Source organism: Phalacrocorax aristotelis, chromosome 11 (genome assembly GCF_949628215.1).
Source record: "Phalacrocorax aristotelis chromosome 11, bGulAri2.1, whole genome shotgun sequence".
Lineage (NCBI taxonomy): Eukaryota > Metazoa > Chordata > Aves > Suliformes > Phalacrocoracidae > Phalacrocorax > Phalacrocorax aristotelis.
Genome location: NC_134286.1, coordinates 18,004,557 through 18,023,733, shown reverse-complemented (window position 1 = coordinate 18,023,733; position 19,177 = coordinate 18,004,557). Strand labels below are relative to the sequence as shown.

The window sequence follows — 19,177 nt, the reverse complement described above, 5'->3', positions numbered from 1 at the left end:
CAGGGAGCTCGTGGAGGGGGAGGCGGTGGGGAAGCAGGGCCAGCGGCAGCGCTGCGCACACAGGCAGCTGGGGAAGCAGCCTGCGGAAAACCCTCCAGGCTTTAGCAACACTAGTTTTTCCACACCTGACATATATAAGGGCCAGATTAAAAAAGAAACTTTATCTCATAAAAATAATACAATATTGTAGGAGTTTTCTTTTGAGACTTTCTTCCTGAGTATCGTGGTCATTTTGAAAACAGCTTTGGCAGCAGGCAGGTAACGTGCTGTAGCTGCTTTAACAGAGATCTTTTCTGGAGGGAGCTCCGCTCGTACAAGCAAAGAGTCGCTCTGGCTGCAACCTGACGTCGCTGACATGTCAGTAACAATCCAAGTAGCAGAATGAAAATCAAGATTTTAAGATGTCCTTTCCTGGCACAGTATTGAACATCAGACTACGCCTGTATTCACCTCCTCACTTCATTGCTGTCTTCCGTTGCTCCCCGTTGCAATGTTGATTGGGAAATTAAAATGAAAGCCTCTACCAAGAGACAAGCTGTCTCTGCAAATCCTTCGTGATTCGTGGTCAGAGCCAGCGCTCGGGGAGCGCTCACCCCGAGGAAGCGCGCTGCGAGGCTGCGCGGGGAGACGGCAGGGGCTGGGTGGCACCGCTGAGGATCAGTATGGCTGCGCTCTGCGAGCATGTCTGTCTGTCTGTCTGGGGAGCAGGAGGCAGCACACAGCGGAGCCGGCCAGAAGGGATTACATCAGCCTTCAGGCTAAGGGGCATCTTTCCAGCAGTGACATATTTAGCGGAGTAGTCTTGTCTGGGCAACCGAGCAGCACACCAGCCCTGCTCTGGATTTGGCCCGTAATAAATTAACAGAGAATGGCGTTTCCAGCACACGATCTGAATGCTGTCAGGTCTAATGAGTTTTCAGCTCCAGACAGAACAGGCCAATACACAGGCGATGATGGAGAAATCCCAGTGGACTGCAAGAGGGGATGTTTCATATTCACATCATTAGAGTTTCTAAACCTTCATGTATTTTCTAATGATGCAAAAGTAACAATAGCAGTGCTGTGAGTAATTTATCAGCACCCATGTATTTTAAATGAATCCCTAACAAGAAAGGATTAATGTGACACAGCAGCATTACGTAAAGTAGGAGAGACTTGAACAACCAGGGTCCTCGCTGTCTTGAGCAATGTCATTATCGTTATCATAGAGCTGCTCTCCAAAAAGTAGAGCATTCGAACAGAAAGTGATTTTTCCCCGAGGCGCTCTCTGCTTCGCCTCTGTGGTGCAGACACAGTTACGGCGTTAACCCACTGCTAGCTGCTGCGCCAGGCTTCACCACGGGCTGCACCCACATGCACTGCCTGACCCAAGGAAACCGTTCGCCTCTATAGTGCAGCTGGCAACCCTGTTCTAGCGATCGACTTCTGAGCCATACCGAGACACAGGTGAGCTGGAAAGCCTAAACCACAAACACAAGTAGAGCTGATAGACAAATGCCATGTGTTATTGAAGATAAAGGAGAGATTTATTCAAATATTTGTTGTTAAGTGTTGACTGAAAGCTTTGTTGAATCCTGGCTTGCCTGCTGAAATTAGTAAAACTGTTCAGCCCCCTTAAGCCCGGTTCCATCTTCCTTTCCAAGGAGTGGATGATGGATGAGCTGTTAATTTTAGTTCCCGTAAGGACACATTTTCCTCTCCAATCCATAGGCTTAAAGACATTAGATCACTTCATGGGAAACCATTTCTTTTGTAATTATGTCACGTTTGATTTCCTGCTGTCTTTAACACTGCCTGTTAGCCATGTGGCAGAAAGGAGTTCCAACAGATTAAGACCCCCTCCCCCAAGTAGACCATCTATCATTCATGCAGTGGAGAGGCTGCGATCTCTCTGCACACATACATTCACCTTTTAACACTTGCGCACACCCCCACCTATATCAAACAGGAAAGGGAGACAGCATATATGGGTGAATATTTTTTTTTCTCACTTTCTGTGTTGAAAAACAGTTAAACCACAGTAATTTTTCTGATTAATCACTGCCATGTTTCCTATCAAAGATCTATACAGCTCGTATTTGAAGCTATCACTTTTCTGTGATGTTCTATTCTTTTAAGTCCATAAATACAAGCTCTTCAATATTTTTGTCAGGCGTTTGTTATGACTGTGTTGTTTTGCTCGATGCCAAGAACACAGAAAGCTTAAAACTGCTAATCATAGATTTATCCAAAGGCAAAAGCAAAGCATTTTTATGAATGCTGTGCTAGAAACAAGTCCTTCATCTTCACTAGCAAAATAAATTTCGAAATTAAAAATCAAAGAGTTTAACTACAGATGAAATCCTCAGCGCTGCGTGCACAGAGTTCACTATGGTGTTTCTAATAGTCTCTAATGATGATCTCAATATCGTTTGATTGCACAGAATGCATAAAAATTGCATGGCAGCTATTGGTTCATAATTCAAGGCTTTTCCTTACCTAAACTGTTTGCTGGTAGGATTCATTTTCCTCACCTCTTGTCTTCACACAACCTTATCATCAGAGGAAAGCAATGAGCTCTTTATCTTATAACTGGGTGTAATATGCTAGCGCTTCATAATGCATTAGGGTCATTATTTCTCCCTCTCTCCCTAATGGGTCTGGGACGGTGCCGTGCTCCTGCCTTGCTGCCCGCCTGCGGGGCCAGCCTCGTCTGCCACAGCCTGCCCTTACCGGGGGCCCGCGGGAGGGACCACAATGGGGACTCCTCTCTGCACGCTGCCAGCTGGGGTGGGATCCAGCGGCAGCTCTCTCTTTGGAGCCGGGAGGGACCCGCTGGTCTCACCGGTGCCACTGCAGACCCACCTCCTCCAGCCCGTTACAAAGCACTGCCTGAACAGGAGTGGAGGTTTTAGTTACCCCAGCTGCTCTCAGTGGAAGGTATTTCAAAATCCTTTTGATGGGTTTAAAGAATATTTTTTTAATTGCCAAGGAACTTGGGGCCAATTCGTTCATTTGTTCTTTCACTGTTTTTTTCAGACAAATGTTTATTTTCTGTGTTAGTGCTAATCTGTCTCGTGGTTTTCTCTTTTCTTTTGAACAAGTTATTTTCTATATCAGCTTTAGTTTTACCAGCTAAACAAGTTGTACTTAAAGTTGTTTTCAAAAGATACCTCACCAGTCCCTTTACCACATCTACACGCTGCTTCTGGTACCTGTTTCCGTGTCAAAGCACCTTTCTTTAGCGTGGGCAACCGGAGCTGCAGACTGAAACACCAAGTCTCTTGCCAGGGCAGTTCATGCTTTTCTATCTGCTCTTGCTGAACTAAACAGTCGTGATGAAACCAAGAGGGTAGAAAAAGGGGGACCATCTTAGGCACCATCCTTAGCATGACTTCTGTGTCCTGAAAATTATAGTTTCATATCATATTTTATGTATATATGAAGTCCACAAAGGCCTCACGTCTGAACCTGGTTTGGAAAGAACCACTTTTTGAGAAAGCCGATGAAAAGGAATTTCAAGTGCTGCACATGCCCAAAAAGGCGTGAAAGAACAGTATCACCTTCTCACAAAACATAATTAAGAGCAAAATGTTACTGAAGTGTCTGGGCAGGCTATCCAAGTGCAATGAGAAGCGGAGCCTTCACACAGGAGGCACAGGAAAGCGTGTTCAGACTCCTCAGTGTCCTCAAGTCAGGTATTAATCCCACGTGTCATCAAGTAACGGAGACTTCAGCCTTAGCTGTGAATTTTGTACCATGTTGCAAACAATTCATAAAAATAATATCTGAAGTATCTAAGCTGTGCTTGAAGGCTGGCAGCCTGTTTGACTCCTCCAGGCACTGAGCCTAAAGTCTTTATTGACAGCAGAAGCGATGTCAGTGTCAAACTCTTACCCACCACTCATGAACATCAGTGCCAGGTAGGAGTAACCAATTGTAAGACCAGGAAGCATCACGTGCAAAGGATCTTTTGCTTTTCTACTGAAACTCCTAACGGGCCTGGCAATTAGTGCCATTTCCAGAGAAAGAATTAGGAACTGCCTTCGGAGCAGCAAGTCATTTCATCTGAGGCACAGGGGAGCCATTGGGTAGTAGAGTTGTTTTGTCAGGGACATCCTTGAAACCATTGCTGAGAAAAATACAAAGTTCTACAATAAAATATCAGTCCTTTGAGGCCTCCTTTGTCCTCTTAGTTTTAGTTAACAATGATTAACTACGCTGGTAATGGTGTGATATGAGCTGCCTTCAATTTCCCACAAAAGGGAGGACTTAATGCAAGATCTTGCTAAATGCTACCTGCCTCAATATTTCAACCTATAAAGTCTTGTCACATCAGCTCAATTTTCAGGACACCTGAAGTTTAAGGTTTCCAGTAAAGTGTACTAGCGGGTCAGCTGCGTTTGTCAGTGATCAAACGCATACTTTGCAAGTTATTTTACAGAAGCCTCTTAACACAAGTACCTGCTATCAATTAAAAGAAACCACCAGAAATTCAAGAGCAATTTATATTTCTAAATGTCTAGAAACACGTTCTGCTTCTACTGAAGTTTAAATACAGCCAAGTTTACATAAGAATTACTAATTGGTTGTAAAGGTCATGCCTTTTGAATATATGTGTACTGGAGGTCTGAAACCTATTAGACTGTGGTATTATACTTGGGCTCAGTGCTGAATTTGGATTAAATGGTGTTATATTGATTTGATGAGCTGCTCAGATATGCTGAAGCTTTAACCGAATGTATTAGAAGATGTTAATTTTAACAGAAACACCCTTAAAGTAGTAGCTTAGTGATTTGAACTTGCTTTCTAGTACAGGCCTTTGCTGGTTTTCAAGAAAGAGAAAGATGCATTTTGGAGTCCTTAATCTGAGACTGCATGTTAAGAAGTATCTAAGGAGAGGTTCTTTCTTTTCCTTTTCAATATGGATGAATGCCATTTGAACACCAAAAGGGAATTGATGTCATCTATTGATTGCCATTTAAATGCCTTTATAAGCTAAATAGTGCAAAATGTAAAATGTTTCTGAGCAGAAACAACCCACAACCATGAAAATACAGAGGGCTCATTTGGTTCTTAGATATACTGGGTGGCTGAATGCCCTGATGCAGAGTCACCACCAAGCGACGAGTGTGAATAATGCCTGCTGTGAAACTATTACCAAAAATCGGCTCTCTTGTTGTAACTGTGAGAGCAATGTCATGCCCACAGCAGTCACTGTGCACTCTTGAACCAGCAATGGTGTATCTTGCTTTAATCTAAATAGATGGGATAGCGTATATCTGGAAGAAATTGTGAGGTTTAAGGAAACAGCCAACACTATAAAATAGGTCACTAGCTGGAGTCTGCTCAGGTCTGAAGTGGCTGAAAGTCATTACCATCTGTTCACCTGAAAATTGGTCCAGTTCCTAGCAGATAAATATCTGCACTGTAGAAGAAACCTTCAAAAGTGATTCTATCTGGAAATGGGGTTGGCAGAAAGGAGCCATGGACGGAAGGCTCCAAAGGAGCTCCTTCTAGCACATACGTGCAGACAAGACGGTGGGTATCTGAAGCTCACTGATGTGCGGTTCCTCTATGATGCAGCAGGAGGCCATTTTCCCTTGCTGTTGTCAGTCTGGCACCTTCCACTGGTCAACAGCAGCTGTTAAGATCAATATGTGACTAAGACCTTTGAGAAACAGTTTAGCTTTACAGCTCTAGGAAGAGATACACCCATACAAGCTTCTTTATGGGATCCTGGAGAGACTCTGTCCTGCATCTCCTGTGTGAAGACATGGCCCAGACACAACGCCAACTTACTGTTCTTGCTGCCTTACACATGCGCTGACCTCCTGCTCACAGCCAGGAAACTTGCCCCATCTCTAGGGAAGGTTCAGCTACCTCTCACATGCCAGAGTGTGTGTACCTGAGCATGGGCAACCAGTGCAAGTAAGGGTTGCACTAACTTGCCCGTGTAGCCACCCACACAGTGAGAAGCTTCCTTCCTGACTGGGTAGATGATCCTGACCCACTCAGCCAACAGTTGCTCGAATTGGTTAAATGCTGGTGGGGAATGGGTGGAGGAGGATATTCCCCTCACAGAGTGAATAAGCACCACACTGTAGCCAGGAGAACTCATGGCTTTTTCTGACTCAGACCACTATCACTCCCACTGATGCTCCGGCAGTAGTGAGAAAAGCACTTACAGAGAGAAAAGCAACCCAAACCACAGAGCAGGCACAGTCTGTGCAGCAGGCCCTCAGAAACCGAGTGTCCTCTAAGAGTTATTTCAAGTTTCAGCCATCATTACCATCTTATTAAGTAGCTAATAAAGACTGTACAACAAAGTATTTATGTGAACATATGCATTTAATCTAAGGCAAGGCTTTTGCCCTTCTCAAATCAACTGAAGAAGGCTCTAATTACAACAGTTTCATGGCTGCATCACTCTATTCAAATTAATTACTCTGCAAAAGTTAATACAACTGAATTATGTTGTGTGCCTTGAGAACGCTGAGGAGAGAGAAGCACCACTTAGGGCCCATTCGCCTTCCCGCTTGGCCCACCCGGATCACCCAGAGCAGGCGTTACGCCCCGCTCCACCACTGCTGGGACTCTGCTCTCCTCCTCCTCCATCTGACTCCTCGCCCTGCCTGATGCAGCTGCCAGCTCCTGACAGATCATCCTCATTTATAGCCCCACTCTCTCCAGCACCAGGAGAGAGTCACAGCTCATCCCAAGACTATTAACAGCACAACAAAGTATTCATACATTTACTAGACACGAAACACTCATTCCTTTGATCTCTTGGTGAGAAGGGATCTCCTTGTTATGTCAAACTATTAGGGAAATGAAGAAACACCCCCATACAATCCCTCTTTCTGTATTAACAGTAACAACATATTCAAAAGAAGATTTTTTTTTCCCCTTAAGAACAGTACAGTGACTGCAAACAGCACCAATATTTCTCATCAAGTTGTGCTACCAATTCTGACAGGTCCACTCAAGTCATTTTTGCTGTGCAGATAATACAGCCGCAGGCTGGTAATTAAACAGAATACAAATTTTTACACACTCATGTCACCCTTACAAGGTCAGTGTTTATCTTACTGGATTTTAATAAAAACAGAAGCTGTTGCGCCATACCAGCCACCACAGTTAATTAAGAACTACTGAGTATCTATTTTTATATAAAGACATTACATATAAGTAAGGCAGAGTACGAAAGCTTTATAAAATACCTTTGCATTCATTTCCAGCCTTGCATCAGATTTATACATACATGTAAGAGTGTGTGTGGTCATGTACTGGAATTTTATGCAAATTCAAGGAGCCATCAGCATTTATTCAAGGAGCTATCAGTATTTAATCAGCCTACAGCAGCAAGGGCTGCACCTGGCCAGTATGTGTGACAGGCAATAATTAGTCCTGCAGCACTGACCATTTTTCTATACAAAAAACTGTTGGTTTGAATGGCATCTGATTGGCACTGCTGAGGGAGAACCAAGAGCTCCCTGAAAGGGTTGAGCATTTCAGTTCGCCCTTGGAAAGGCTAGAAATAAAAGCTTTTCACGTCGCAATGTTTTTAGATACATAAAAGTGGTCTGAGGTCATAGTTAGAGTTTTTAATGACTCTCACCAAACTCTCTGCAGTTCAGCTTGTGGCTTGGCAAGTGGAGAAAGAAAGGATGATTTAAAAAGTGTGTAGTCCCCCACCCCCAAGAATTGCAAACCCAGCGTTTCCCTAACCAAGGTGAATACATGTCGGTGTTCCAGGGTAAAAATGTTTCACCCCTGACTGCTTGATACAGCCACGGCCAGATGCTGTCGAGCATTGAAAACACAGCAACAACGACTGCAGCAATCAATGCACCATATAGAAACGAACGGCAACGCATGCCTCCCATCCCTGTTCTCATTCTGGCAAGTGAGCACCGACGTCGGATGGCATGAACGGCTGCCAGCTGGGCAGAGCAAGTAGGTCAAGAGCATCACTCCTCCAAGAGTTTTCTTTGCTAAATATTGTGCTGACTGCATTATTGCTCATCAGACCAAGGTTCTGAAACTGGTGTTAAAAAAACCCCTTCCTGTGATAGCAGAGGTCAGGTTTTCCCTCTTGAGACGTTTCAGGCTGAGAATCACCCATTTCTGATAAAATGCCTTTTGATATTAAAATCTGCACTCAGGCCTGTCCCGACTGCACAAAGCAGCTTTCACCAGAACAGCTGTTACGGTTGGGTAGAAACAAACAACTGAAAACTGTATATTAGGCACTTACAGTTTAGAAAAGCTCTAATGGAGATTTAACAGACTTACTCTAAAGAATTCTTTAGTTGAGCCTGAATCCAAAGTGCCATAGGCTATTTCGGTTTGTTTGGCCAGGTCCTCTGCGCTCTCTATGGGAGAAACCATCCTTTCCACCGTAAGGAAGGCAGCAAGATTAGCAGTGTAGGAAGAGATAATGATGAGAGTGAAGAACCACCAGACTCCTCCGACAATTCGCCCTGAGAGAGATCTATGGAAAAACACACATCATCAAATCGCTTTGAAAACATTCCTTGATTTTTTTTTTCACCGAAAAGAAATTCACATGCACAACCCTTTTGTTCAGATCCTCCGGGTATCTGTGAACAGGCAGACTGTGAGCCAGTTCCTCACAGTCTTCCTCAGGAGAGCAAACTTGGCATGCACCTGGTCTTACCTAGCTAAAACTCTCTCCAGCCTTTCACTGAAAACAAGGACAGTCAATTAAGAAATATTTCATCTAAGCCAACCCCGTCAGAGGTTTGGAGAGGAACAAGCTCTCCTGATTTCCACAGACCCTTTGCTGGAGAAGTCCATTGCCAGAAGACTTGTGTCGTCTCTGCTTGCCCAGCCTTTCCCCGAGGCTGGATTCGCCTGCTCCAAAATGACAGCATCGTGTCTCTTTGGGGGCTGCCCAGCTTGGAGGACACGAATGTACCTTTTACTGCATCGACTCTCAAAGTGTAAGATGTAGTAAACTGCTAAAAGGAATCTGAGTAAACATGCAAAGGAATAAACCAAAAATGATCCAGGATCCTTCTCTCGTCACAACCTACCAGGCATTACAGAGTGCATCTGCATATTGAAGTGAGGAGAGAGGCTGGTTTGTTTTATGGTTTTGGTTAATTAAAATTTGCATGTTGCACTGTTCCAAGTCAAGCATATTCCTGATTTATAACCACCAGAGCAACACAGAAGGAAGCAGAAAAAAAAAATGTGTTCCATTTTTTTTTGTGGTTTTTTTTTGTGTTTTTGTTTTTTAAAAGGATACCATAAGGACTTAAAAAAAAAAAAGCCTATTTCTAAATATATAATTACAAAATGCTTAGTGGTCAGGAAGTCTAGATACTGTCAGGAAGAGCTCTTGATGCTTTAAAGCAATTTAACATCAGGCTCAAAATACTTGTTTGGGGCTGAAGTATGCCAGTGCCATGCTGCTCAGCTGGGTGGGGAATTTCACCACCATGTACAGTGCTCCTTCTTCAAACACAGCATGTTGACCAGGAATCACATAAGGAGCTGAGACAAAGCTATTTCAAATGTTTTCCCTTAACTCTACTGATACCAGTGGAGGAAGACTCAATCCCAGACACATTAAATCTGTGAAACTTGGGTGCTGTAGTCCTCAGTTTGTGTGAAGGGAAGAAATAGAAAGCAAGAAAACTCTTACCTGTTTATTTGTTTCCTTCAAGCCCCTCAGTGCCATCCCCAGACAGTGGGTACAAGTTGTCCTACCAACAGATGGAGACAGGAAAAAAAACAAAAAGTCTTGTGATGTGCCCCCACCCCACACAGGGGGGTTAGCTGGTAAACTGCCTAGTCTTGGCCAAGCCTGAGATTGCCTGAGCCATTAAAAAAATCCCATTAAATTATTAAGGAAAAAGAAAGAAAGAAAAAATTATCCATCCAACATTAAAGAACACACCAAAGAAAAAAATCGCCAACACAATAGAAACAGAGAGAGCAAGCTGGAATAGGTTAGAGGAGTGTGGAGAAACAAAGTGGTGAAGCACTGCTATTCTCCGCTCTCCTCTGCCCAAGAAACTGAAGCAGCAGCTCCCGCTGAGAGGGCAGATGCAGGCCGGTTCCTACGGATTACAGCAGCACCACCTGCCAGCAGTTAGCACCCCAGGCACGGTCGCATGAAGTCCATACCAATGTGCAAGGCAGTTCAGGTGGATACAAAGCTTAGGGAAGCCTGAGGAGTGAAGTAGCACCTCTTTGTCCATCAGGAAGGAATGACTTTCGAGGTGTGAACTCTGAGAGACATCGCCATCACTCTGGCTGCGTGCGCTTCCCCATGGCAGGCGCACATCCGCCAGATCACCGACAGCGGAGGAGGCTTCCCCGCCTTTCTTGAGGGCTTCCCAAGAGGATAAAAGGTTTCCGAGTTTCAACATGGGCTGTGCTGCAGCTGTGCTCACTACCAGAAGGCTACTGATCATCTGCAAAGGTAAGTTGCAGAAATATAAATCTAGAATAATGTAGTAAGTCAAGAAACCTTTCTACCTCACTCTACATTCTTTGTAGGTATCAAGTGAGTATCTTGGGATTTTACAGATGGCTAAAGTCCTTCCTGGCCAGCTCTTCTACCAGTTAGGGTCTTGGCTTTAGCTGCTTTGTAAAACTCGATACCCTACACACTGAATCAGGCTCTTACATGGGCTGATGAAATTTCAGCCAACCACAAAGCAGTGCCTGCTGAGCTCGTCACGTAAGGCTCCCTTTGGAGACAGCGGAGAGAAAGAGAGGAGACAGACACCCTCAGAAAGAGATTTATCTCACTTGCTGTAGCGTGGGATAAGTCTGAAGGTACCCATCTGTCTCATGACTTTGGAGGGAACCGAGATGCCTAACTAAAACACAGCCTATTGCTTTTAGATGGCTGCGTCAGGTGAAATTCAGCTCCCTTTTGTTCATTCTTCACTGCATACTTTCCACCTCCAGAAAGGAGCTGGAATTGAATTCCTCCTCCCTGCAGTGAGGTGGACAGTTTCCGAGCCAGACCGAGCAGAACTCTGGCTAGCAGGTACGGCAGATGAAACAGCCACTTGCATACAGCAAGACTAGCTTTATCTGGGGTTTCCCGGATCCCCTGGCCCTCTTGCTTTACAGCAGTTTTGAAATAAGATGGTGAAAAAACCTCGTCAGGGTGTTTAGACAAATTCAGTGGAACTACTGGGAACAAACCAGTATGTGTTCATTCTCCCTATAGTTTCCCAAAGGAAATATCTTACTTGCGTTGGTAGCTGCCCCTTCTGTTAGCAGGACAGATGGCTTGCTGGGATGAAGATGTGCAGAAGACAAGCATTTTCCAAACTAGTGAAACCTCAAGCTCACACTGTTGTAACAATAAAAAGCCTGTGTCGAGCTGCATGCTCATACAGCATATTACACACAGAGAAAGGTAAAAATATCTTGCCCCAGAGATCCTGCGACCTGCATGAACCAAGTCAGACAGATACAGGACAAAAAGTGGAGAACAGCTGAGAGGCAGGGGAGGATGGGCATGGCTGGATCCCTTGATAAAGAAGGCACTTCCCTGAGGGTCCTACATGCAAGAGAGGTGTCTTGCTAGATAAGGACCAGAGCTGTTCTCAGAAGAGCTGGGGTCACTTGAAAGAAAACTGGAAGTCACTACAGAGTTGTTTCTCCCAGAGTCTTCCAATGAGCATGAAAAGGAAGATTAAACAGCTACTACTATGAAGCAGTGTGGGCTAACATAGCTGTAATTGGTGGTAGCACAGGATGGGGCAAAGAAAAACAAACCACAAAGCTGATACTGAAGGAAAGAAAGACAGAGAGAGTCAAAGAACAAGGACACAGACGAGCATGGCCTGGCAGCCTCCTTGTCCATAGGACCCCAGTTCCCCCCAGTCCATCTGCTGATATGAAGACTCCTTATACCCACTGCAGGGGCTGGTGTAGAGGGATGTGGGAGAAAAAGGGTTAGTACATAAACGCCAGGCTGGTAATAAGAGAATATTTGTATGGTTTGTACTGTGAACCACAGAAATGTTTGTCCATTACTCAGATAACGATTATAGAAAAATCAATCACAGCTTTTAATACCAGCACAGCACCACTTTTTTCTGATGAAGATATACCTGTCCAAGTGTGCGGTGTTGTAATTTAAAAACAAACAACTAATGCTTTATCCCAGCATGTCATTTGCTAAATTACCTCAATAAACAGATACTTTGCACGACACTATTTTAAAGTGACTTAGCGTGTTAACAAATGAAAGGAGTAACAAAGACCTGGAATAACAGAATTATAACTCAATTATCAAAACAAGGTCAGATGGTGTTTTCAAAAGGAAGTAAACAGGAAGAGTGCATACCTTGAGAGGAAATTTAAAAGGAAGCATGGAGTCAAATGAAAGCATATTAGTAACAAGAGAAAATAAAAATAAATATTCAAGGTCACATTCAGTTTCCAGGAGAATAATACAATCAAACAAAACCTCATTTATTTATCCAAACAGCTTGAATTTTGTTTCTACTCACTGCCATAAAACATATTTGATTATCTACAGTATACAGAAATAATAAGCTTCTCACACTACTCAATTTTTAATTGGGTTCTTTTGATCGACACAAATATTCACAAATAACCCTGAAAAACTCCTTGTCTAGAGGCACTTTTTATTCTGAGCATACGTTACCTGGTACCCACTAAGCTGCAAGCTCAGTCCCTTGCTCACACGCCCAGCCAGCCCTCTACCTCTCCTGCCGGCCTCACGTGGCCAGGCGGCCCTCGCCTCGGCTGTTGAGACAGAAGACAATAAATAACAGCATCTGAAGTGCTGACTTGAGATGCTTCCATCATAGGAACTGGCAGTGGGAGTTTCAGAAATACCTAGATACCCAGCTCTTATTGCTGTTGTGAAAGTCCCACAAAGTCATTCCCATGGCCTTTAATAGGAGTCTCTTGAGCCTTCTACTGTGAAAACGGTGATCTAGAAAAACACCATCTTAAATGACCAACCTCATGAGATAATTTTTAATGAACCCCGTCTTTCTCCACCATCAATTAATTAATCTAGCCTCTTTGTTCCACAAGAATAAAGAGCAAAATGAAAATACATGCTCTCATAGAGATTTCAGATACTTTCGCTCAGAACAGTGTTACAAATTTGACTGTGTTTTCTCCTGATCCCATTTGCTGTACACATCTTACATTAAAGCAGGTTTAATAATCTACTTTTGATCCATCAAAAGTGAATTTTCAATGCTTTAGCTCACTATGCAGAAAACAGAGCAGCCTTTGATAGCAGAACAAAACTGCTGGAACAAATGCTGATTCCATCAAGGGATGCACCAACCCCCATCCTTTGGCTGCTATCTGATTCCATTTAGACGACTCCTATTAAATACAGAGAGGAGAGTATAGGGATATATCCTCTGGAATATCCACACAGCATACTCACCGAGGATAGATCTAACTAGTCATTAGATGTCACAGCTGTTCCACACAAAGGCAGCTGAAAGAGCCTTTATCAGCAAGTACAAAAGTGATCTCTCCAGACTGCTTGTCGGCATCTCTCTACAAGTGCTGTATGCTCTCATATAAGAAATTTATTCAGACAAAACTCACAATGGAAGAATGAAGCCCCTTTTAATGGCAATAAAATAGTATGAAACATTCATATAGTCAATGTACTGTGAATGGTGTAACCTTACAAAGATATGGATTAAGAATGGGATACTTTGGAATAGTCCCTTCTACGGAAAAGAAATGTGACATTTAATCAACTTAAGTCAACATATCAGTCAAAGGAATGGTGTTTCTGGAATTTAAACCAAGGTATTAAATTTCTCTTTTTTTCAGTAACAATGCATGTAACTGCCTGGAATCCGTTATCATGAAAGATAACAAAATAACTGGACAACGTCTTCAAATGAGGGTCATGTGTTAATGCTGAGCTAATAACTTCTGATGGACAGATGAAATAAATAAGTTTACTGCTGTCTTTTTTTTTTTTTTGAGGTATTTCCAAGGCACTTATCATGGTAGTATTGAAAATAAAATAGAATATGTTTCACTCATTATATAAGGTAAATGGCTGAACATGTCAGTGTGTCACATGAGAGCTTAACAAAAATCCTATGTACTACTATTTAACTGTCAATAAACAGACCTAGCGGAAACAGTGCAATGCCTGCAGCTTTCCATGTGATGTCCCAGTGCTTATTTCCCGGTCCTTTATATTGGGCACACACATGGTCAACAGCAATTTAAATGTTACCACTACTCATTACCTTTAACAGCAAACAGAGAGGCAAAGTTTCAATACAGAATTCAGGAATAAAGCAGAAACACAGCGTATAGACAGGAGGAGAAGGCTAACAGCTGCACCTATACAGTGAGGCAGCACACCCAAACCCTGACAACTCAGCGAAAACTAACGCATGGGCCACTCCAGGCAAAAATGTGCGCGTGCTTTACGTAGGATAGGTGTGCATCTGCCAGTAAGTATGAAATTTAATTGCTGCTGTCAAGACTTTTAAAACATATGCATCACTTGTATCAAACACCAACAGGCATATGCCAGTGCCTCTGAAAGTCCCGGCTTTCGCTGCGATCATTGGGAGATTTGAACGTGCAGTGACTGTGAACTTAAAGGATCGTTATTACATTAAAACAGGTAAAATCATGATCCTTTTCATGAAACTTCATAGAAGTTTTGTCACTTGCTTCAGTGAGGCTACTTGAGATCCCTACCACTGTATGGACCAGCAAAACCTGGTAACTTTTAGTGATTCAGGTATTGAAAAATGTACACAAACATGGAGATTGACAAGGTGTATTTTGAACGTAAGTGCTTAGAAAAGACCTGCCTCTCCTGCTTTAATTAGCAACTTTGTTAAAGGGAAAAACTGCATCCTGTTTGAACTAAGCAGGTATTTTTAATAATTAAAATAGCTATAAACTGGTTATTAAAATACTGTAATACAAAATGCAACTAGTGCTCCATCACTAAGAAACTAGATAATTTTACTGCTTGTCACGGGCACATCACCGAAGTATTTTACCAGTGTAAATGTAGAAACATTATGTATATTATTCAGAAAACATTTGTGGTCTGCATTGTTCAATTAGTGAGAACTTCACTATTCTCAGAGGGGTTTCAAAACGCTTCTTTAAAAAAGATATATAAATCTACATCAGTTAATACCAGTGCTCTCTGTTAAACTGGAACTAATATCAAACATGTTGTACTACAGCCTTATTCAGAAAGGCTGCCTTCATGAATAAGAAAAATCTTTATGGAAACTGGCAATGCTTATTAGACCATACTGACGATGAACACAGGGACAACAGATTAGACTTGACTGAAATAACGATACATGTACAGGGCAGTACGCAATAACTGTTAGAGAGGCACAAATGGAGACCTGAACATATGAAAGATGGTGGTAAGCAAATTAGTAATAGATGAAAGGATGGTTCAAGAAGAACAAAACTAGAGAAATTTGGCACAAAAGAAAGTAGAAAGACCAGCAGACACCATGATGGGAGTGGAGGTGTTTTAAAGTGCTGTTGCATGTGACTTTTTAAAATAAACAATTATTTTGCAAAGCAGAATATGTTATATGCACCAAGGAGATGACCGTAAAATGAGATATGCAGCAAAAACACGGTAGCCCTCCAAGCATTGCTGAAAACAGAAAACCCTATGCATTTTACAGCCTCAACATGGTGTATATAAGTTTGGCAGAAATGCATAAATGGCATTATAAGGCAATGCTGCTCATTCTGGAGGTGAATGTTAGCAAGCATGGTGGCTTGACAATGATGCTTAGCATTGAATGAAATGTCAAAATAAAAAATTTGGAATTAAAAAGAAATTTGAAGAAGTAACATATATGCACCATGACATCAGAAAATGACCATAAAATGCAAAAAGGTGATGGAGTGATATGGAACAAACCTTGGAGAAATATCGCATCCTTGCTGCATAAAGGCACCCAGGGAAAACCAAAGGCTGTTAAATATTCCAAACTCATTTGGAGGGTCGGGAGGATTCTGAGGGTCACGTGGTTCTTCACTGCTGTCTTCCAAGTGCCATTCGTAAGGGCTGAATCTGCTGACTAGGAAAAGAACTACGCTGACGCCAATGTAAGCAAAGACTATACACATCCAAATTTCGTAAGCCAAAGGATCCAGGAAAGAGAATACGCCCGGTTTAGATTTCTGAGGCTTCTTGATCATGATGGAGATGCCCAGGCTCATAAAGGGTTTGGAAAAGTCTATGACTTCTTCTCGCACCAATGTTATGGTGAGGGGGGCAACAGCTATATCTGCTCTCTGAAAAGGGAAAACAAACCCAAGTTAGTTACGAGACAGTTGCAACATAATCACAATCTAGAGTCTCAGGCTAATGAATCAGATGATAAATTACAAGTGTGAGTAGGAAACATTTTCTTTGCAGTCACTGAAGTTAAGGCCTACATGATACTGACAGAAAATTATTAGCAAGAAAAATTACAATCAAATCTGTGCAAGGGCCTCACAACAGAGGCAGATATGTACCAATATGTATTTATGTTTCTATTAAGTTAGAATGGATGAATAAACACTACACAAACTGAGATGGCAACTAAACTGACGTCATTTTCTAGTAATGGTCTGTATCCATCCATCTGTCCTGAAGACTTTGGGCAAATTATGTTTGTTATATTTTAATTTTCTTTTTTCCATTCTTTCAGCAAGTTCTTTTGCCTTACTGATCTTTAAAAGGAACTCATGAGAAGTAATCAGCCACTGAATTTCGGCTGTGTTTGGGCACTAGCACTAGTATACTCCTTTGAAACCCCATTACAATAAGGGATAGGAGATGGTAAAATAGTAGGGTTATAGGAACCAGACAGCCCACTCTTTCTGTGGTCACTGAAGAACAATAATGCAGATTTGTGAGTCCCTGAGAAGTAAAACAAGCCTGGGTTAGCAGAGAAGAATTCAAAGCAGTATTTTTCAGTATAATGTATGCCATCCTATTTTACAGACCATAGCTCTATAGATCTGGGGCTGTGTCATCTGGGAGCACAGTCTCATCTGACCGCATGTGTCATTCACCAGTGTGTTGGTATACACTGAACCAACAGCCTCCCCTTCAATCAATGCATCTTTGCTGGATTCCATGGGAGGGTAAGAATTTGAAGCAAAAAAGATTACTTAATTACCTGATTAAAAGTAACATTCCAGATTTGATTTTCAACGTATTTAATTGTATCTGTATGTCTATGCCAGAAAGATTCAAGTCATGCTGTTTAGATAACCTAGCCTTGATTCAGCCAAGTACTCAAGCAGGTGTCAGCATTTGCAACGGAGGGGACTAGAATGTTAAGAAGAAAGAGCCCTTTTCATTCAAAAATTATTGTTATGAGAGCCTACATACACTTTTTTGTAATCTTCTATTTTAAACACTGTAACTATTCATGTAATTGATACTTCTAAAGATGGCCTTTGATTGGTTACTAAGAATTTCAGAAAGAAAAAATGATTCTTAGAGAATGTTTAACTTATCGGTACCTAAACCACTGTGCACCTTTTAAATCAGATTTTTGTTTCCCACTAGTAAGTATGTGTCTCTTTCTGGCAGAAAAATAAAACCTGATTAAGTAGAAGCTTGAATAAAAGTTAATAGGAAATGTTAATAAGAAGTGATTAAAATCTGTGCCATAACTTTCATTAATGTCTCATTTGTTCCTCCTCCTAGATAGTTGGCTTGGGGTTTTTTAAGTTTAATAAGCAAAAATGGTGAAGGCTTTTCATAAGGTTAATCTCAGCATCACATGCTCTGAGCCAGCTGGTGCCGCAGTGGCAACGTGCAGCCGTGCCCGAGGCTCGCTCTTGGTGCTTTAAGACTAATGGCAGACTTTCTGGACTGAGGGCTGTCCCTCTACGGCCCTTCCCACAGCCAGCTTCCCTCCGTGAAGCACCCACCGGCACACACGACCTCGGTCTTTGCGCCAGCCACTCAGGAATATCTCTCAACAGTTTGTACTGGCGTGTGCAACTACAAGGTATGTGTACAAGTTCACTGCTTGGAATAATCAGATAAACCACGCCTGTGCACGTAAGGAAGCCACTCGGAAACCACGGCCCTCGGAGCACCCTCTCAGGGCCCTCCTCAGTCCCTTCAGACATTCATGCGTACTAGGACATCGCCTTTCCCCTTGAGGAGAAAACCCTCACCTGATTTGTGATCATTTACTGCAAAAATCTAGCCTAACATGCCTTGAATATAAAAACTAAAAATGCTGTCTGCCTTTGGATGCCTGGGTGTTTACTGGGTTTACAGAGGAATGTGTTAATCACCTAATAGAGAGGCCTGGGGGACATGGGTAGAGTGTGGTAGAGGGAGCAGATGATGCTGGAATGTGCTCACTGATGAATTCCCCCAAAACATATATTTGTCTTGTAGCTGCTGCTTGTTGAGCTACTGTTAAAATATTAGATGTCCGCAGTCAGTAAGTATGAGATGCACACAGAGTATCAGTTTTATATGTAGTCAGAGTCCCACGGCTGGCTGGAAGACTAAGCACTTGGACCATGGCTACTGTAATTCATGTTGAACTAATGAGGTACTTACAAATTAATTCTTATTAGAGCAAGCTTATCGCATCAGGACCCCTGCCGAGACTTAGCAATGATTCCATGTGAAGTGGAGCTTAGGTGGGAGGCAGGTGCCTTGCTGCCTGGACTTCTGCACGTGGACAGCCAGCCTTGGAACAGCTTGTCAAGGTAGGAAAAGGCTGGTTCAGCTATAAGAGCATGTAGGTTCTGCAGCATTTTCCTGGACTTGGAGAAATTTAATTCTCCCAAAGTAATATTTTAATTGCCAAAGTAGACACGGTGGAGCTCTTCCTAAGTGCTCACGCAGTGTGCAGTAAAGCCTGTATCTCCTTCATGAGCAGCTGACTTCATGCGGGTTGTTCCTGTGGGGTCTTTGGGAAGATAAAGCTGATGCTGTGCTGAAGCACAGACAAATCAGTTTTTAAAGGCCTGATTGTTACCATGTCCTCACTCATATCATACAGTATGTATGTAAATGATTTAAATTTGGTTTTTAACATTATAAGGGATACAAATACTTATTTTTTCTGATGTATTTCTGTCTTCCTGCTTTCCTACCATTTTTGACAGGTGTTCAATATATTGGAAACACCAACAAACACCCCCA

At 42.5% G+C, this 19,177-nt stretch overlaps 1 protein-coding gene across 9 annotated transcripts in view; it reads right to left on the bottom strand.

The window, feature by feature from the left end:
* The window catches only part of GRIA3 (glutamate ionotropic receptor AMPA type subunit 3), a 159,394-nt gene that overhangs the window by 28,391 nt on the left and 111,826 nt on the right, over positions 1 to 19,177 (bottom strand). For 8 of the 9 annotated variants that reach the window (XR_012662755.1, XM_075107160.1, XM_075107159.1 and 5 more), the window contains 2 exons: positions 15,923 to 16,299; positions 8,278 to 8,476 (listed from right to left, as the gene is read on the bottom strand). Coding sequence is in view for 8 of the 9 variants with exons in the window: in XM_075107160.1 (XP_074963261.1) it covers positions 8,278 to 8,476; positions 15,923 to 16,299 (576 nt within the window). In the remaining variant the exon portion in view is untranslated. Of the gene's footprint in view, positions 1 to 8,277; positions 8,477 to 9,544; positions 9,717 to 15,922; positions 16,300 to 19,177 lie in introns of those variants that run through there. The other variant, XM_075107163.1, reaches the window with a different exon arrangement.